This window comes from Bufo gargarizans, unplaced genomic scaffold, assembly GCF_014858855.1.
Source record: "Bufo gargarizans isolate SCDJY-AF-19 unplaced genomic scaffold, ASM1485885v1 original_scaffold_1495_pilon, whole genome shotgun sequence".
NCBI classification, from domain to species: domain Eukaryota; kingdom Metazoa; phylum Chordata; class Amphibia; order Anura; family Bufonidae; genus Bufo; species Bufo gargarizans.
Window position 1 is genome coordinate 59980 of NW_025334388.1, and position 12885 is coordinate 72864.

The 12885-nt window shown below is 55.4% G+C and overlaps 1 protein-coding gene across 4 annotated transcripts in view; it reads right to left on the reverse strand.

Moving 5' to 3' along the window:
• Positions 1-10646, reverse strand: part of LOC122923352 (CAD protein-like) — a 32058-nt gene extending 21412 nt beyond the window's left edge. For all 4 annotated transcript variants that reach the window (XM_044274136.1, XM_044274135.1, XM_044274134.1 and 1 more), the window contains exons 1-5: positions 10509-10646; positions 7583-7722; positions 6737-6866; positions 6516-6658; positions 6302-6443 (exon numbers count right to left, since the gene is read on the reverse strand). In XM_044274136.1, the coding sequence (XP_044130071.1) occupies positions 6302-6443; positions 6516-6658; positions 6737-6866; positions 7583-7722; positions 10509-10599 (646 nt within the window). In that variant the 5' untranslated portion in view covers positions 10600-10646. The remainder of the gene's footprint in view (positions 1-6301; positions 6444-6515; positions 6659-6736; positions 6867-7582; positions 7723-10508) is intronic.
• Between the last annotated feature and the right edge of the window lie 2239 nt (positions 10647-12885).

The window sequence follows — 12885 nt, forward strand, 5'->3', positions numbered from 1 at the left end:
TACATGCCAGTGTGTGCATATGTATACACGCCCAGCCTGACCCAAGCAGCAGTGTGTGAGTGACACATATCAGTGTGCATATGTATACACGCCCAGCCTGACCCAAGCAGCAGTGTGTGAGCGACACATACTAGTGTGCATATGTATACACGCCCAGCCTGACCCCAGCTGCAGTGTGTGAGTGGTACATGCCAGTGTGTGCATATGTATACACGCCCAGCCTGACCCCAGCTGCAGTGTGTGAGTGACACATACTAGTGTGCATATGTATACACGCCCAGCCTGACCCAAGCAGCAGTGTGTGAGCGACACATACTAGTGTGCATATGTATACACGCCCAGCCTGACCCCAGCTGCAGTGTGTGAGTGGTACATGCCAGTGTGTGCATATGTATACACGCCCAGCCTGATCCCAGCTGCAGTGTGTGAGTGGTACATGCCAGTGTGTGCATATGTATACACGCCCAGCCTGACCCAAGCAGCAGTGTGTGAGCGACACATACTAGTGTGCATATGTATACACGCCCAGCCTGACCCCAGCTGCAGTGTGTGAGAGACACATACTAGTGTGCATATGTATACACGCCCAGCCTGACCCCAGCAGCAGTGTGAGAGACACATACTAGTGTGCATATGTATACACGCCCAGCCTGACCCCAGCTGCAGTGTGTGAGTGGTACATGCCAGTGTGTGCATATGTATACACGCCCAGCCTGACCACAGCTGCAGTGTGTGAGTGGTACATGCCAGTGTGTGCATATGTATACACGCCCAGCCTGATCCCAGCTGCAGTGTGTGAGCGACACATACTAGTGTGCATATGTATACACGCCCAGCCTGACCCAAGCAGCAGTGTGTGAGAGACACATACTAGTGTGCATATGTATACACGCCCAGCCTGACCCCAGCTGCAGTGTGTGAGTGGTACATGCCAGTGTGTGCATATGTATACACGCCCAGCCTGACCCCAGCTGCAGTGTGTGAGTGGTACATGCCAGTGTGTGCATATGTATACACGCCCAGCCTGATCCCAGCTGCAGTGTGTGAGAGACACATACTAGTGTTCATATGTATACACGCCCAGCCTGACCCAAGCAGCAGTGTGTGAGAGACACATACTAGTGTGCATATGTATACACGCCCAGCCTGACCCCAGCTGCAGTGTGTGAGAGACACATACTAGTGTGCATATGTATACACGCCCAGCCTGACCCAAGCAGCAGTGTCAGTGGTACATGCCAGTGTGCATATGTATACACGCCCAGCCTGACCCAAGCAGCAGTGTGTGAGAGACACATACTAGTGTGCATATGTATACACGCCCAGCCTGACCCCAGCTGCAGTGTGTGAGAGACACATACTAGTGTGCATATGTATACACGCCCAGCCTGACCCAAGCAGCAGTGTGTGAGAGACACATACTAGTGTGCATATGTATACACGCCCAGCCTGACCCAAGCAGCAGTGTGAGAGACACATACTAGTGTGCATATGTATACACGCCCAGCCTGACCCAAGCAGCAGTGTGTGAGAGACACATACTAGTGTGCATATGTATACACGCCCAGCCTGACCCAAGCAGCAGTGTGTGAGAGACACATACTAGTGTGCATATGTATACACGCCCAGCCTGACCCCAGCTGCAGTGTGTGAGAGACACATACTAGTGTGCATATGTATACACGCCCAGCCTGACCCCAGCTGCAGTGTGTGAGAGACACATACTAGTGTGCATATGTATACACGCCCAGCCTGACCCAAGCAGCAGTGTGTGAGAGACACATACTAGTGTGCATATGTATACACGCCCAGCCTGACCCCAGCTGCAGTGTGTGAGTGACACATACTAGTGTGCATATGTATACACGCCCAGCCTGACCCCAGCAGCAGTGTGTGAATGGTACATGCCAGTGTGTGCATATCTATACACGCCCAGCCTGACCCAAGCAGCAGTGTGTCAGTGGTACATGCCAGTGTGTGCATATGTATACACGCCCAGCCTGACCCCAGCTGCAGTGTGAGAGATACATACTAGTGTGCATATGTATACACGCCCAGCCTGACCCCAGCTGCAGTGTGTGAGTGGTACATGCCAGTGTGTGCATATGTATACACGCCCAGCCTGATCCCAGCTGCAGTGTGTGAGAGACACATACTAGTGTTCATATGTATACACGCCCAGCCTGACCCAAGCAGCAGTGTGTGAGAGACACATACTAGTGTGCATATGTATACACGCCCAGCCTGACCCAAGCAGCAGTGTCAGTGGTACATGCCAGTGTGTGCATATGTATACACGCCCAGCCTGACCCAAGCAGCAGTGTGTGAGTGGTACATGCCAGTGTGTGCATATGTATACACGCCCAGCCTGACCCCAGCTGCAGTGTGTGAGTGGTACATGCCAGTGTGTGCATATGTATACACGCCCAGCCTGACCCAAGCAGCAGTGTGTGAGAGACACATACTAGTGTGCATATGTATACACGCCCAGCCTGACCCAAGCAGCAGTGTATGAGCGACACATACTAGTGTGCATATGTATACACGCCCAGCCTGACCCCAGCTGCAGTGTGTGAGAGACACATACTAGTGTGCATATGTATACACGCCTAGCCTGATCCAAGCAGCAGTGTGTGAGCGACACATACTAGTGTGCATATGTATACACGCCCAGCCTGATCCCAGCTGCAGTGTATGAGTGGTACATGCCAGTGTGTGCATATGTATACACGCCCAGCCTGACCCCAGCTGCAGTGTGTGAGCGACACATACTAGTGTGCATATGTATACACGCCCAGCCTGACCCCAGCTGCAGTGTGTGAGAGACACATACTAGTGTGCATATGTATACACGCCCAGCCTGATCCCAGCTGCAGTGTGTGAGTGGTACATGCCAGTGTGTGCATATGTATACACGCCCAGCCTGACCCAAGCAGCAGTGTGTGAGAGACACATACTAGTGTGCATATGTATACACGCCCAGCCTGACCCCAGCTGCAGTGTGTGAGAGACACATACTAGTGTGCATATGTATACACGCCCAGCCTGACCCCAGCAGCAGTGTGAGAGACACATACTAGTGTGCATATGTATACACGCCCAGCCTGACCCAAGCAGCAGTGTGTGAGAGACACATACTAGTGTGCATATGTATACACGCCCAGCCTGACCCCAGCTGCAGTGTGTGAGTGGTACATGCCAGTGTGTGCATATGTATACACGCCCAGCCTGACCCAAGCAGCAGTGTGTGAGTGACACATATCAGTGTGCATATGTATACACGCCCAGCCTGACCCAAGCAGCAGTGTGTGGGCGACACATACTAGTGTGCATATGTATACACGCCCAGCCTGACCCCAGCTGCAGTGTGTGAGTGGTACATGCCAGTGTGTGCATATGTATACACGCCCAGCCTGACCCCAGCTGCAGTGTGTGAGTGACACATACTAGTGTGCATATGTATACACGCCCAGCCTGACCCAAGCAGCAGTGTGTGAGCGACACATACTAGTGTGCATATGTATACACGCCCAGCCTGACCACAGCTGCAGTGTGTGAGTGGTACATGCCAGTGTGTGCATATGTATACACGCCCAGCCTGATCCCAGCTGCAGTGTGTGAGTGGTACATGCCAGTGTGTGCATATGTATACACGCCCAGCCTGACCCAAGCAGCAGTGTGTGAGCGACACATACTAGTGTGCATATGTATACACGCCCAGCCTGACCCCAGCTGCAGTGTGTGAGAGACACATACTAGTGTGCATATGTATACACGCCCAGCCTGACCCCAGCAGCAGTGTGAGAGACACATACTAGTGTGCATATGTATACACGCCCAGCCTGACCCAAGCAGCAGTGTGTGAGAGACACATACTAGTGTGCATATGTATACACACCCAGCCTGACCCCAGCTGCAGTGTGTGAGTGGTACATGCCAGTGTGTGCATATGTATACACGCCCAGCCTGACCACAGCTGCAGTGTGTGAGTGGTACATGCCAGTGTGTGCATATGTATACACGCCCAGCCTGATCCCAGCTGCAGTGTGTGAGCGACACATACTAGTGTGCATATGTATACACGCCCAGCCTGAGCCAAGCAGCAGTGTGTGAGAGACACATACTAGTGTGCATATGTATACACGCCCAGCCTGACCCCAGCTGCAGTGTGTGAGTGGTACATGCCAGTGTGTGCATATGTATACACGCCCAGCCTGACCCCAGCTGCAGTGTGTGAGTGGTACATGCCAGTGTGTGCATATGTATACACGCCCAGCCTGATCCCAGCTGCAGTGTGTGAGAGACACATACTAGTGTTCATATGTATACACGCCCAGCCTGACCCAAGCAGCAGTGTGTGAGAGACACATACTAGTGTGCATATGTATACACGCCCAGCCTGACCCCAGCTGCAGTGTGTGAGAGACACATACTAGTGTGCATATGTATACACGCCCAGCCTGACCCAAGCAGCAGTGTCAGTGGTACATGCCAGTGTGCATATGTATACACGCCCAGCCTGACCCAAGCAGCAGTGTGTGAGAGACACATACTAGTGTGCATATGTATACACGCCCAGCCTGACCCCAGCTGCAGTGTGTGAGAGACACATACTAGTGTGCATATGTATACACGCCCAGCCTGACCCCAGCTGCAGTGTGTGAGAGACACATACTAGTGTGCATATGTATACACGCCCAGCCTGACCCAAGCAGCAGTGTGTGAGAGACACATACTAGTGTGCATATGTATACACGCCCAGCCTGACCCAAGCAGCAGTGTGAGAGACACATACTAGTGTGCATATGTATACACGCCCAGCCTGACCCAAGCAGCAGTGTGTGAGAGACACATACTAGTGTGCATATGTATACACGCCCAGCCTGACCCAAGCAGCAGTGTGTGAGAGACACATACTAGTGTGCATATGTATACACGCCCAGCCTGACCCCAGCTGCAGTGTGTGAGAGACACATACTAGTGTGCATATGTATACACGCCCAGCCTGACCCCAGCTGCAGTGTGTGAGAGACACATACTAGTGTGCATATGTATACACGCCCAGCCTGACCCAAGCAGCAGTGTGTGAGAGACACATACTAGTGTGCATATGTATACACGCCCAGCCTGACCCCAGCTGCAGTGTGTGAGTGACACATACTAGTGTGCATATGTATACACGCCCAGCCTGACCCCAGCAGCAGTGTGTGAATGGTACATGCCAGTGTGTGCATATCTATACACGCCCAGCCTGACCCAAGCAGCAGTGTGTCAGTGGTACATGCCAGTGTGTGCATATGTATACACGCCCAGCCTGACCCCAGCTGCAGTGTGAGAGATACATACTAGTGTGCATATGTATACACGCCCAGCCTGATCCCAGCTGCAGTGTGTGAGCGACACATACTAGTGTGCATATGTATACACGCCCAGCCTGACCCAAGCTGCAGTGTGTGAGTGGTACATGCCAGTGTGTGCATATGTATACACGCCCAGCCTGACCCCAGCTGCAGTGTGCGAGTGGTACATGCCAGTGTGTGCATATGTATACACGCCCAGCCTGACCCAAGCAGCAGTGTGTCAGTGGTACATGCCAGTGTGCATATGTATACACGCCCAGCCTGACCCAAGCAGCAGTGTGTGAGAGACACATACTAGTGTGCATATGTATACACGCCCAGCCTGATCCCAGCTGCAGTGTGTGAGCGGTACATGCCAGTGTGTGCATATGTATACACGCCCAGCCTGATCCCAGCTGCAGTGTGTGAGCGGTACATGCCAGTGTGTGCATATGTATACACGCCCAGCCTGATCCCAGCTGCAGTGTGTGAGAGACACATACTAGTGTGCATATGTATACACGCCCAGCCTGATCCCAGCTGCAGTGTGCGAGTGGTACATGCCAGTGTGTGCATATGTATACACGCCCAGCCTGATCCCAGCTGCAGTGTGTCAGTGGTACATGCCAGTGTGTGCATATGTATACACGCCCAGCCTGACCCAAGCAGCAGTGTGTGAGCGACACATACTAGTGTGCATATGTATACACTCCCAGCCTGACCCAAGCTGCAGTGTGTGAGTGGTACATGCCAGTGTGTGCATATGTATACACGCCCGGCTGGATCCCAGCCACAGACAGTACGTGTACACATGCCTGCGTGATCCGGTCCGTGTATATGTATGCGTATATGTATACACACCCAGCATGATCCCAGCTGCTGTCTATCACACTGCTATGTGTGTGCATATGTTTACACGCCCGGTGTATGCACTTCTGGCACGCACGTAAACCGGTTGTTACCTGCGCTGTCGATTGGCGAGTCCCAGGGCAGCACGGTCACCTCCGCCCCCCTCTGGCACAGGCAGCGGATCTGGTTGTACTTCAGGCCACAGTCCAGAGCCGCGATCTTCACGTCACCTCCGGGGTTGAACACGCGAGGCTCCTGCAGTGACACGGCAGTGAGGACACGCGATCATGCAGCCACAGGAGGCGCAGCACTGACCTCATCACTCACCTTCAGGGACACCTCCTGCACCAGGTTCCTCTTCCCGGGGTCGTCATATGGCACCTGCTTCTCATCCGTGCCCTGCGGTACTAGTTTGCCCAGCATGGTGCCCTTCTCCCGGATCTTCTTGGTGAGGGCCCGGGTGTCCACGCCTGTAGAGAGAGGGTCGTTACATTGGAGAGGGGCACAACGTCCCAGCCTTGTGTCATTCGTCTTCTGGACCCTTGTACCTTGCAGTCCCGGGATCCCCTGCTCTTGAAGCCATTGGTTAAGTGATTTGGCGCAGCTCCAGTGACTCGGGTTCTCCGAACATTCCCCCACGATCAAGCCGGCGGCGTGGATCCGGCCGGACTCGAACCACTGTGGGCGGAGGAAAGTTATTACATATCACATGTGACACGGAACCTACACGAGAAGGAGGCAAAAGGGCGGCAGCAGCTCCTGTGCTGGGCGACAACAACCGAGCGGTCAGACAACACGACCAGAGGCCGGAGCCTCCGCAGTGCACCGAGCTGCAGACACTTCACCCCCTCGATCACATGATCAGCACAAGGACGGCGGCGAGCAAGCGGAACTCCACGTCTCAAGGCCAAAAAGAAGAATTCCAGATAACACCAGGGAAACTGCACCAAACCGACAGGGGGAGGAGCCAAGGTCCCACCGACAGGACCTCCGACAGGGGGTGGAGCCAAGGTCCCACCGACAGGACCTCCGACAGGGGGTGGAGCCAAGGTCCCACCGACAGGGGGTGGAGCCAAGGTCCCACCGACAGGACCTCCGACAGGGGGTGGAGCCAAGGTCCCACCGACAGGACCTCCGACAGGGGGTGGAGCCAAGGTCCCACCGACAGGACCTCCGACAGCGGGTGGAGCCAAGGTCCCACCGACAGGACCTCCGACAGGGGGTGGAGCCGAGGAATAACCGACACGACCCCGATAGAGAGGAGATGAGACCCGTACATCCCTCTGGATAATGCCAAGCAGTAGGGGGTCACACCACCAACGCCCCACAGCACCATGGCCGCGGTGGGCTCAGGACTTCCCGGCTCAGGCGGCCACATCACTCCCACATCTTACCTTACTAAGTCCAAACTCATCCAGCTCATCCTGCGGGACGCCGTAGTTACCAACCAGCGGGTAGGTGAGGACGAGGATCTGAGACTTGTAGGAGGGGTCAGTCAGGGCCTCAGGGTATCCCACCATGCCAGTCTGGAACACTGCGAAGAGAGGGGCAGACGTCAGGTCACACACATCTCCTCAACCCCCAGCAAGGATGTCCCATGACCCGAGGGTGGGAACGGCTACTTCAGGTCCCCTCTCCTCCTCCATCGTGTCCCCCCCCTCTCCTCCTCCATCGTGTCCCCCCCCTCTCCTCCTCCATCGTGTCCCCCCCCCCCTCTCCTCCTCCATCGTGTCCCCCCCCCTCTCCTCCTCCATCGTGTCCCCCCCCTCTCCTCCTCCATCGTGTCCCCCCCCCTCTCCTCCTCCATCGTGTCCCCCCCCCTCTCCTCCTCCATCGTGTCCCCCCCCCCTCTCCTCCTCCATCGTGTCCCCCCCCCCCTCTCCTCCTCCATCGTGTCCCCCCCCCCTCTCCTCCTCCATCGTGTCCCCCCCCTCTCCTCCTCCATCGTGTCCCCCCCCCCTCCTCCATCGTGTCCCCCCCCCCCCTCTCCTCCTCCATCGTGTCCCCCCCCCTCTCCTCCTCCATCGTGTCCCCCCCCCCTCTCCTCCTCCATCGTGTCCCCCCCCCTCTCCTCCTCCATCGTGTCCCCCCCCCCCTCTCCTCCTCCATCGTGTCCCCCCCCCTCTCCTCCTCCATCGTGTCCCCCCCCCTCCTCCTCCATCGTGTCCCCCCCCCCTCTCCTCCTCCATCGTGTCCCCCCCCCTCTCCTCCTCCATCGTGTCCCCCCCCCTCTCCTCCTCCATCGTGTCCCCCCCCCTCTCCTCCTCCATCGTGTCCCCCCCCCTCTCCTCCTCCATCGTGTCCCCCCCCCCTCTCCTCCTCCATCGTGTCCCCCCCCCCTCTCCTCCTCCATCGTGTCCCCCCCCCTCTCCTCCTCCATCGTGTCCCCCCCCCTCTCCTCCTCCATCGTGTCCCCCCCCTCTCCTCACACACACACATCATGTCCCCCCCCTCTTCTCCTCACACACACACATCATGTCCCCCCCCCTCTTCTCCTCACACACACACTCATGTCCCCCCCCTCTTCTCCTCACACACACACATCATGTCCCCCCCCTCTTCTCCTCACACACACACATCATGTCCCCCCCTCTTCTCCTCACACACAATCATGTCCCCCCCCTCTTCTCCTCACACACACATCATGTCCCCCCCTCTTCTCCTCACACACACATCATGTCCCCCCCTTCTCCTCACACACACATCATGTCCCCCCCCCTCTTCTCATCACACACACATCATGTCCCCCCCCCTCTTCTCCTCACACACACATCATGTCCCCCCCCTCTTCTCCTCACACACACATCATGTCCCCCCCCTCTTCTCCTCACACACACATCATGTCCCCCCCCTCTTCTCCTCACACACACATCATGTCCCCCCCTCTTCTCCTCACACACACATCATGTCCCCCCCCCTTCTCCTCACACACACATCATGTCCCCCCCCCCCTCTTCTCCTCACACACACATCATGTCCCCCCCCTCTTCTCCTCACACACATCATGTCCCCCCCTCTTCTCCTCACCACACATCATGTCCCCCCCTCTTCCTCACACACACATCATGTCCCCCCCCCTCTTCTCCTCACCACCACATCATGTCCCCCCCCTCTTCTCCTCACACACACATCATGTCCCCCCCCTCTTCTCCTCACACACACATCATGTCCCCCCCCTCTTCTCCTCACCACAACATCATGTCCCCCCCTCTTCTCCTCACACACCATCATGTCCCCCCCCTCTTCTCCTCACACAACCCATCATGTCCCCCCCCTCTTCTCCCCACACACATCATGTCCCCTCCCCTTCTCCTCACACACACATCATGTCCCCCCCTCTTCCTCCTCACAACACATCATGTCCCCCCCTCTTCTCCTCACACACATCATGTCCCCCCCTCTTCTCCTCAACACACATCATGTCCCCCCCCTCTCCTCCTCACACACACATCATGTCCCCCCCCTCTCCTCCTCACACACACATCATGTCCCCCCCCCCTCTCCTCCTCACACACATCATGCCCCCCTCTCCTCCTCACACACATCATGTCCCCCCTCTTCTCCTCCTCCTCACACACATCATGTCCCCCCCTCTCTCCTCCTCACACACATCATGTCCCCCCTCTCCTCCTCACACACATCATGTCCCCCCTCTCCTCCTCCTCCTCACACACATCATGTCCCCCCTCTCCTCCTCCTCCTCACACACATCATGTCCCCCCCTCTCCTCCTCCTCACACACATCATGTCCCCCCTCTCCTCCTCCTCACACACATCATGCCCCCCCTCTTCTCCTCCTCACACACATCATGTCCCCCCCCTCTCTCCTCCTCCTCACACACATCATGTCCCCCCCTCTCTCCTCCTCACACACATCATGTCCCCCCCTCTCTCCTCCTCACACACATCATGCCCCCCCTCTTCTCCTCCTCACACACATCATGTCCCCCCCTCTCTCCTCCTCCTCACACACATCATGTCCCCCCCTCTCTCCTCCTCACACACATCATGTCCCCCCCTCTTCTCCTCCTCACACACATCATGCCCCCCCTCTTCTCCTCCTCACACACATCATGTCCCCCCCCTCTCTCCTCCTCCTCACACACATCATGTCCCCCCCTCTCTCCTCCTCACACACATCATGTCCCCCCCTCTTCTCCTCCTCACACACATCATGTCCCCCCCTCTCCTCCTCCTCACACACATCATGTCCCCCCCTCTTCTCCTCCTCACACACATCATGTCCCCCCCTCTTCTCCTCCTCACACACATCATGCCCCCCTCTCCTCCTCACACACATCATGCCCCCCTGACACTCACCCACTTCCCCGGACACCGGGACCTCGGCCCCGAACATGCGCCCGGTGAAGCGGGTTCCATCCTCCAGGAGCAGCTCTGCCTGCACCGCCATGTGAAAGACGACTCAGCCAGGCAGGCCTGATACCGGGACACGTGTTCTCAGAGGGGGAGGGGCCAGCGGGGGGGCTGCCCATCTACAAAGGGGGAGGAGCTCTAAACGCTATGGAAATACGCAGGGTACCAGTGAGGACTGCGAGATGTGGGCGGAGTCAGGTCGGGGGCGGAGAGAAACAGTTTATTAATCCCTGGAGGGGAGGGCTCAAAGCGCAGAGATAAGAAGGGAAAGCCAATGGGCGGCAATAAGAAGTAAGAAGACCACGCCCAGGGTCATTACATAGACACGCCCAGAAATAGATTTGGCTGGCTGATCGCTGAGGAAGATGCTTTTCTGGTTCGCAGGTATGCGGCCGCCTGCGGAATATTCTGTGTGACGTCCCTGTCCTCCCCCCAGGCAGTGTAATGGACTCTTCCACCATCTTCTCGCTGGACTGCTGATCGGCTCAAACGGAGGGGACGAATGCAAAGTGCAGCGGCCGAGCAGGGCAGCCAATCAGAGCGCGGCTTACATGTGTGAAGAGCAGGTTACAAGATGATAGCTGCGCTGTGATTGGCTGAGACGCCCGCCACAGACTCCCCGCTCTCTCGGCCAGAATCCTGGTGCATAGAGCTGTATGGAGGTCCTTGGCCCCAATATTTACCCTGTATGTGAGGGGTAATGGAGGGGACCCCCACATAGGGGCAGGAGATGGCGGAATGTGCCCCCGGTGGGAGGGGATTACAGGGGTCTCTGTCCTGAGGGGACCCTGCTCCGGGGATAACGCCCCTTGTGTAATAGGGGCCAGAACACAGATTACACTCTATGGGGATGATGGGGTTAATAAAGACAGCACTGGTGGTCCCGGTGATGATGGGGTTAATAGAGACAGCACTGGTGGCCCATGGTGATGATGGGGTTAATAGAGACAGCACTGGTGGCCCATGGTGATGATGGGGTTAATAGAGACAGCACTGGTGGTCCTTGGTGATGATGGGGTTAATAGAGACAGCACTGGTGGCCCATGGTGATGATGGGGTTAATAGAGACAGCACTGGTGGTCCATGGTGATGATGGGGTTAATAGAGACAGCACTGGTGGCCCATGGTGATGATGGGGTTAATAGAGACAGCACTGGTGGCCCATGGTGATGATGGGGTTAATAGAGACAGCACTGGTGGTCCATGGTGATGATGGGGTTAATAGAGACAGCACTGGTGGCCCATGGTGATGATGGGGTTAATAGAGACAGCACTGGTGGCCCATGGTGATGATGGGGTTAATAGAGACAGCACTGGTGGCCCATGGTGATGATGGGGTTAATAGAGACAGCACTGGTGGCCCATGGTGATGATGGGGTTAATAGAGACAGCACTGGTGGTCCATGGTGATGATGGGGTTAATAGAGACAGCACTGGTGGTCCATGGTAATGATGGGGTTAATAGAGAGCACTGGTGGTCCATGGTGATGATGGGGTTAATAGAGACAGCACTGGTGGTCCATGTGGTGATGATGGGGTTAATAGAGACAGCACTGGTGTAATAGTGCCCTGATGGAGACTGTTCTGGAGGCCTATAGTGATGAGAAGGTAATGGAGACAGTTCTGGAGGCCTATAGTGATGAGAAGGTAATGGAGACAGTTCTGGAGGCCTATAGTGATGAGAAGGTAATGGAGACAGTTCTGGAGGCCTATAGTGATGAGAAGGTAATGGAGACAGTTCTAAAGGCCTATATTGATGAGAAGGTAATGGAGACAGTTCTGGAGGCCTATAGTGATGAGAAGGTAATGGAGACAGTTCTGGAGGCCTATAGTGATGAGAAGGTAGTGGAGACAGTTCTAAAGGCCTATATTGATGAGAAGGTAATGGAGACAGTTCCGGAGGCCTATATTGATGAGAAGGTAATGGAGACAGTTCTGGAGGCCTATATTGATGAGAAGGTAATGGAGACAGTTCTGGAGGCCTATATTGATGAGAAGGTAATGGAGACAGTTCTGGAGGCCTATATTGATGAGAAGGAAAATAGAGACCGTTCTGGAAGCCTATAGTGATGAAGAAAGTAATGGAGACAGTTCTAAAGGCCTATAATGATGAGAAAGTAATGGAGACAGTTCTAAAGGCCTATAATGATGAGAAGGTAATGGAGACATAGAAACCTAGAAAATGATGTCAGAAGGAGAGTGCACAAACTATCTAGGCTGTCTGGTATTATTCCTTCTCTCTATAGATGTACAATGCATTCAAAAAGTCTTCACATCCTTTCAATTTTTTTCCCATTTTGTTATGTTGCTCTTTGTGCTAAAA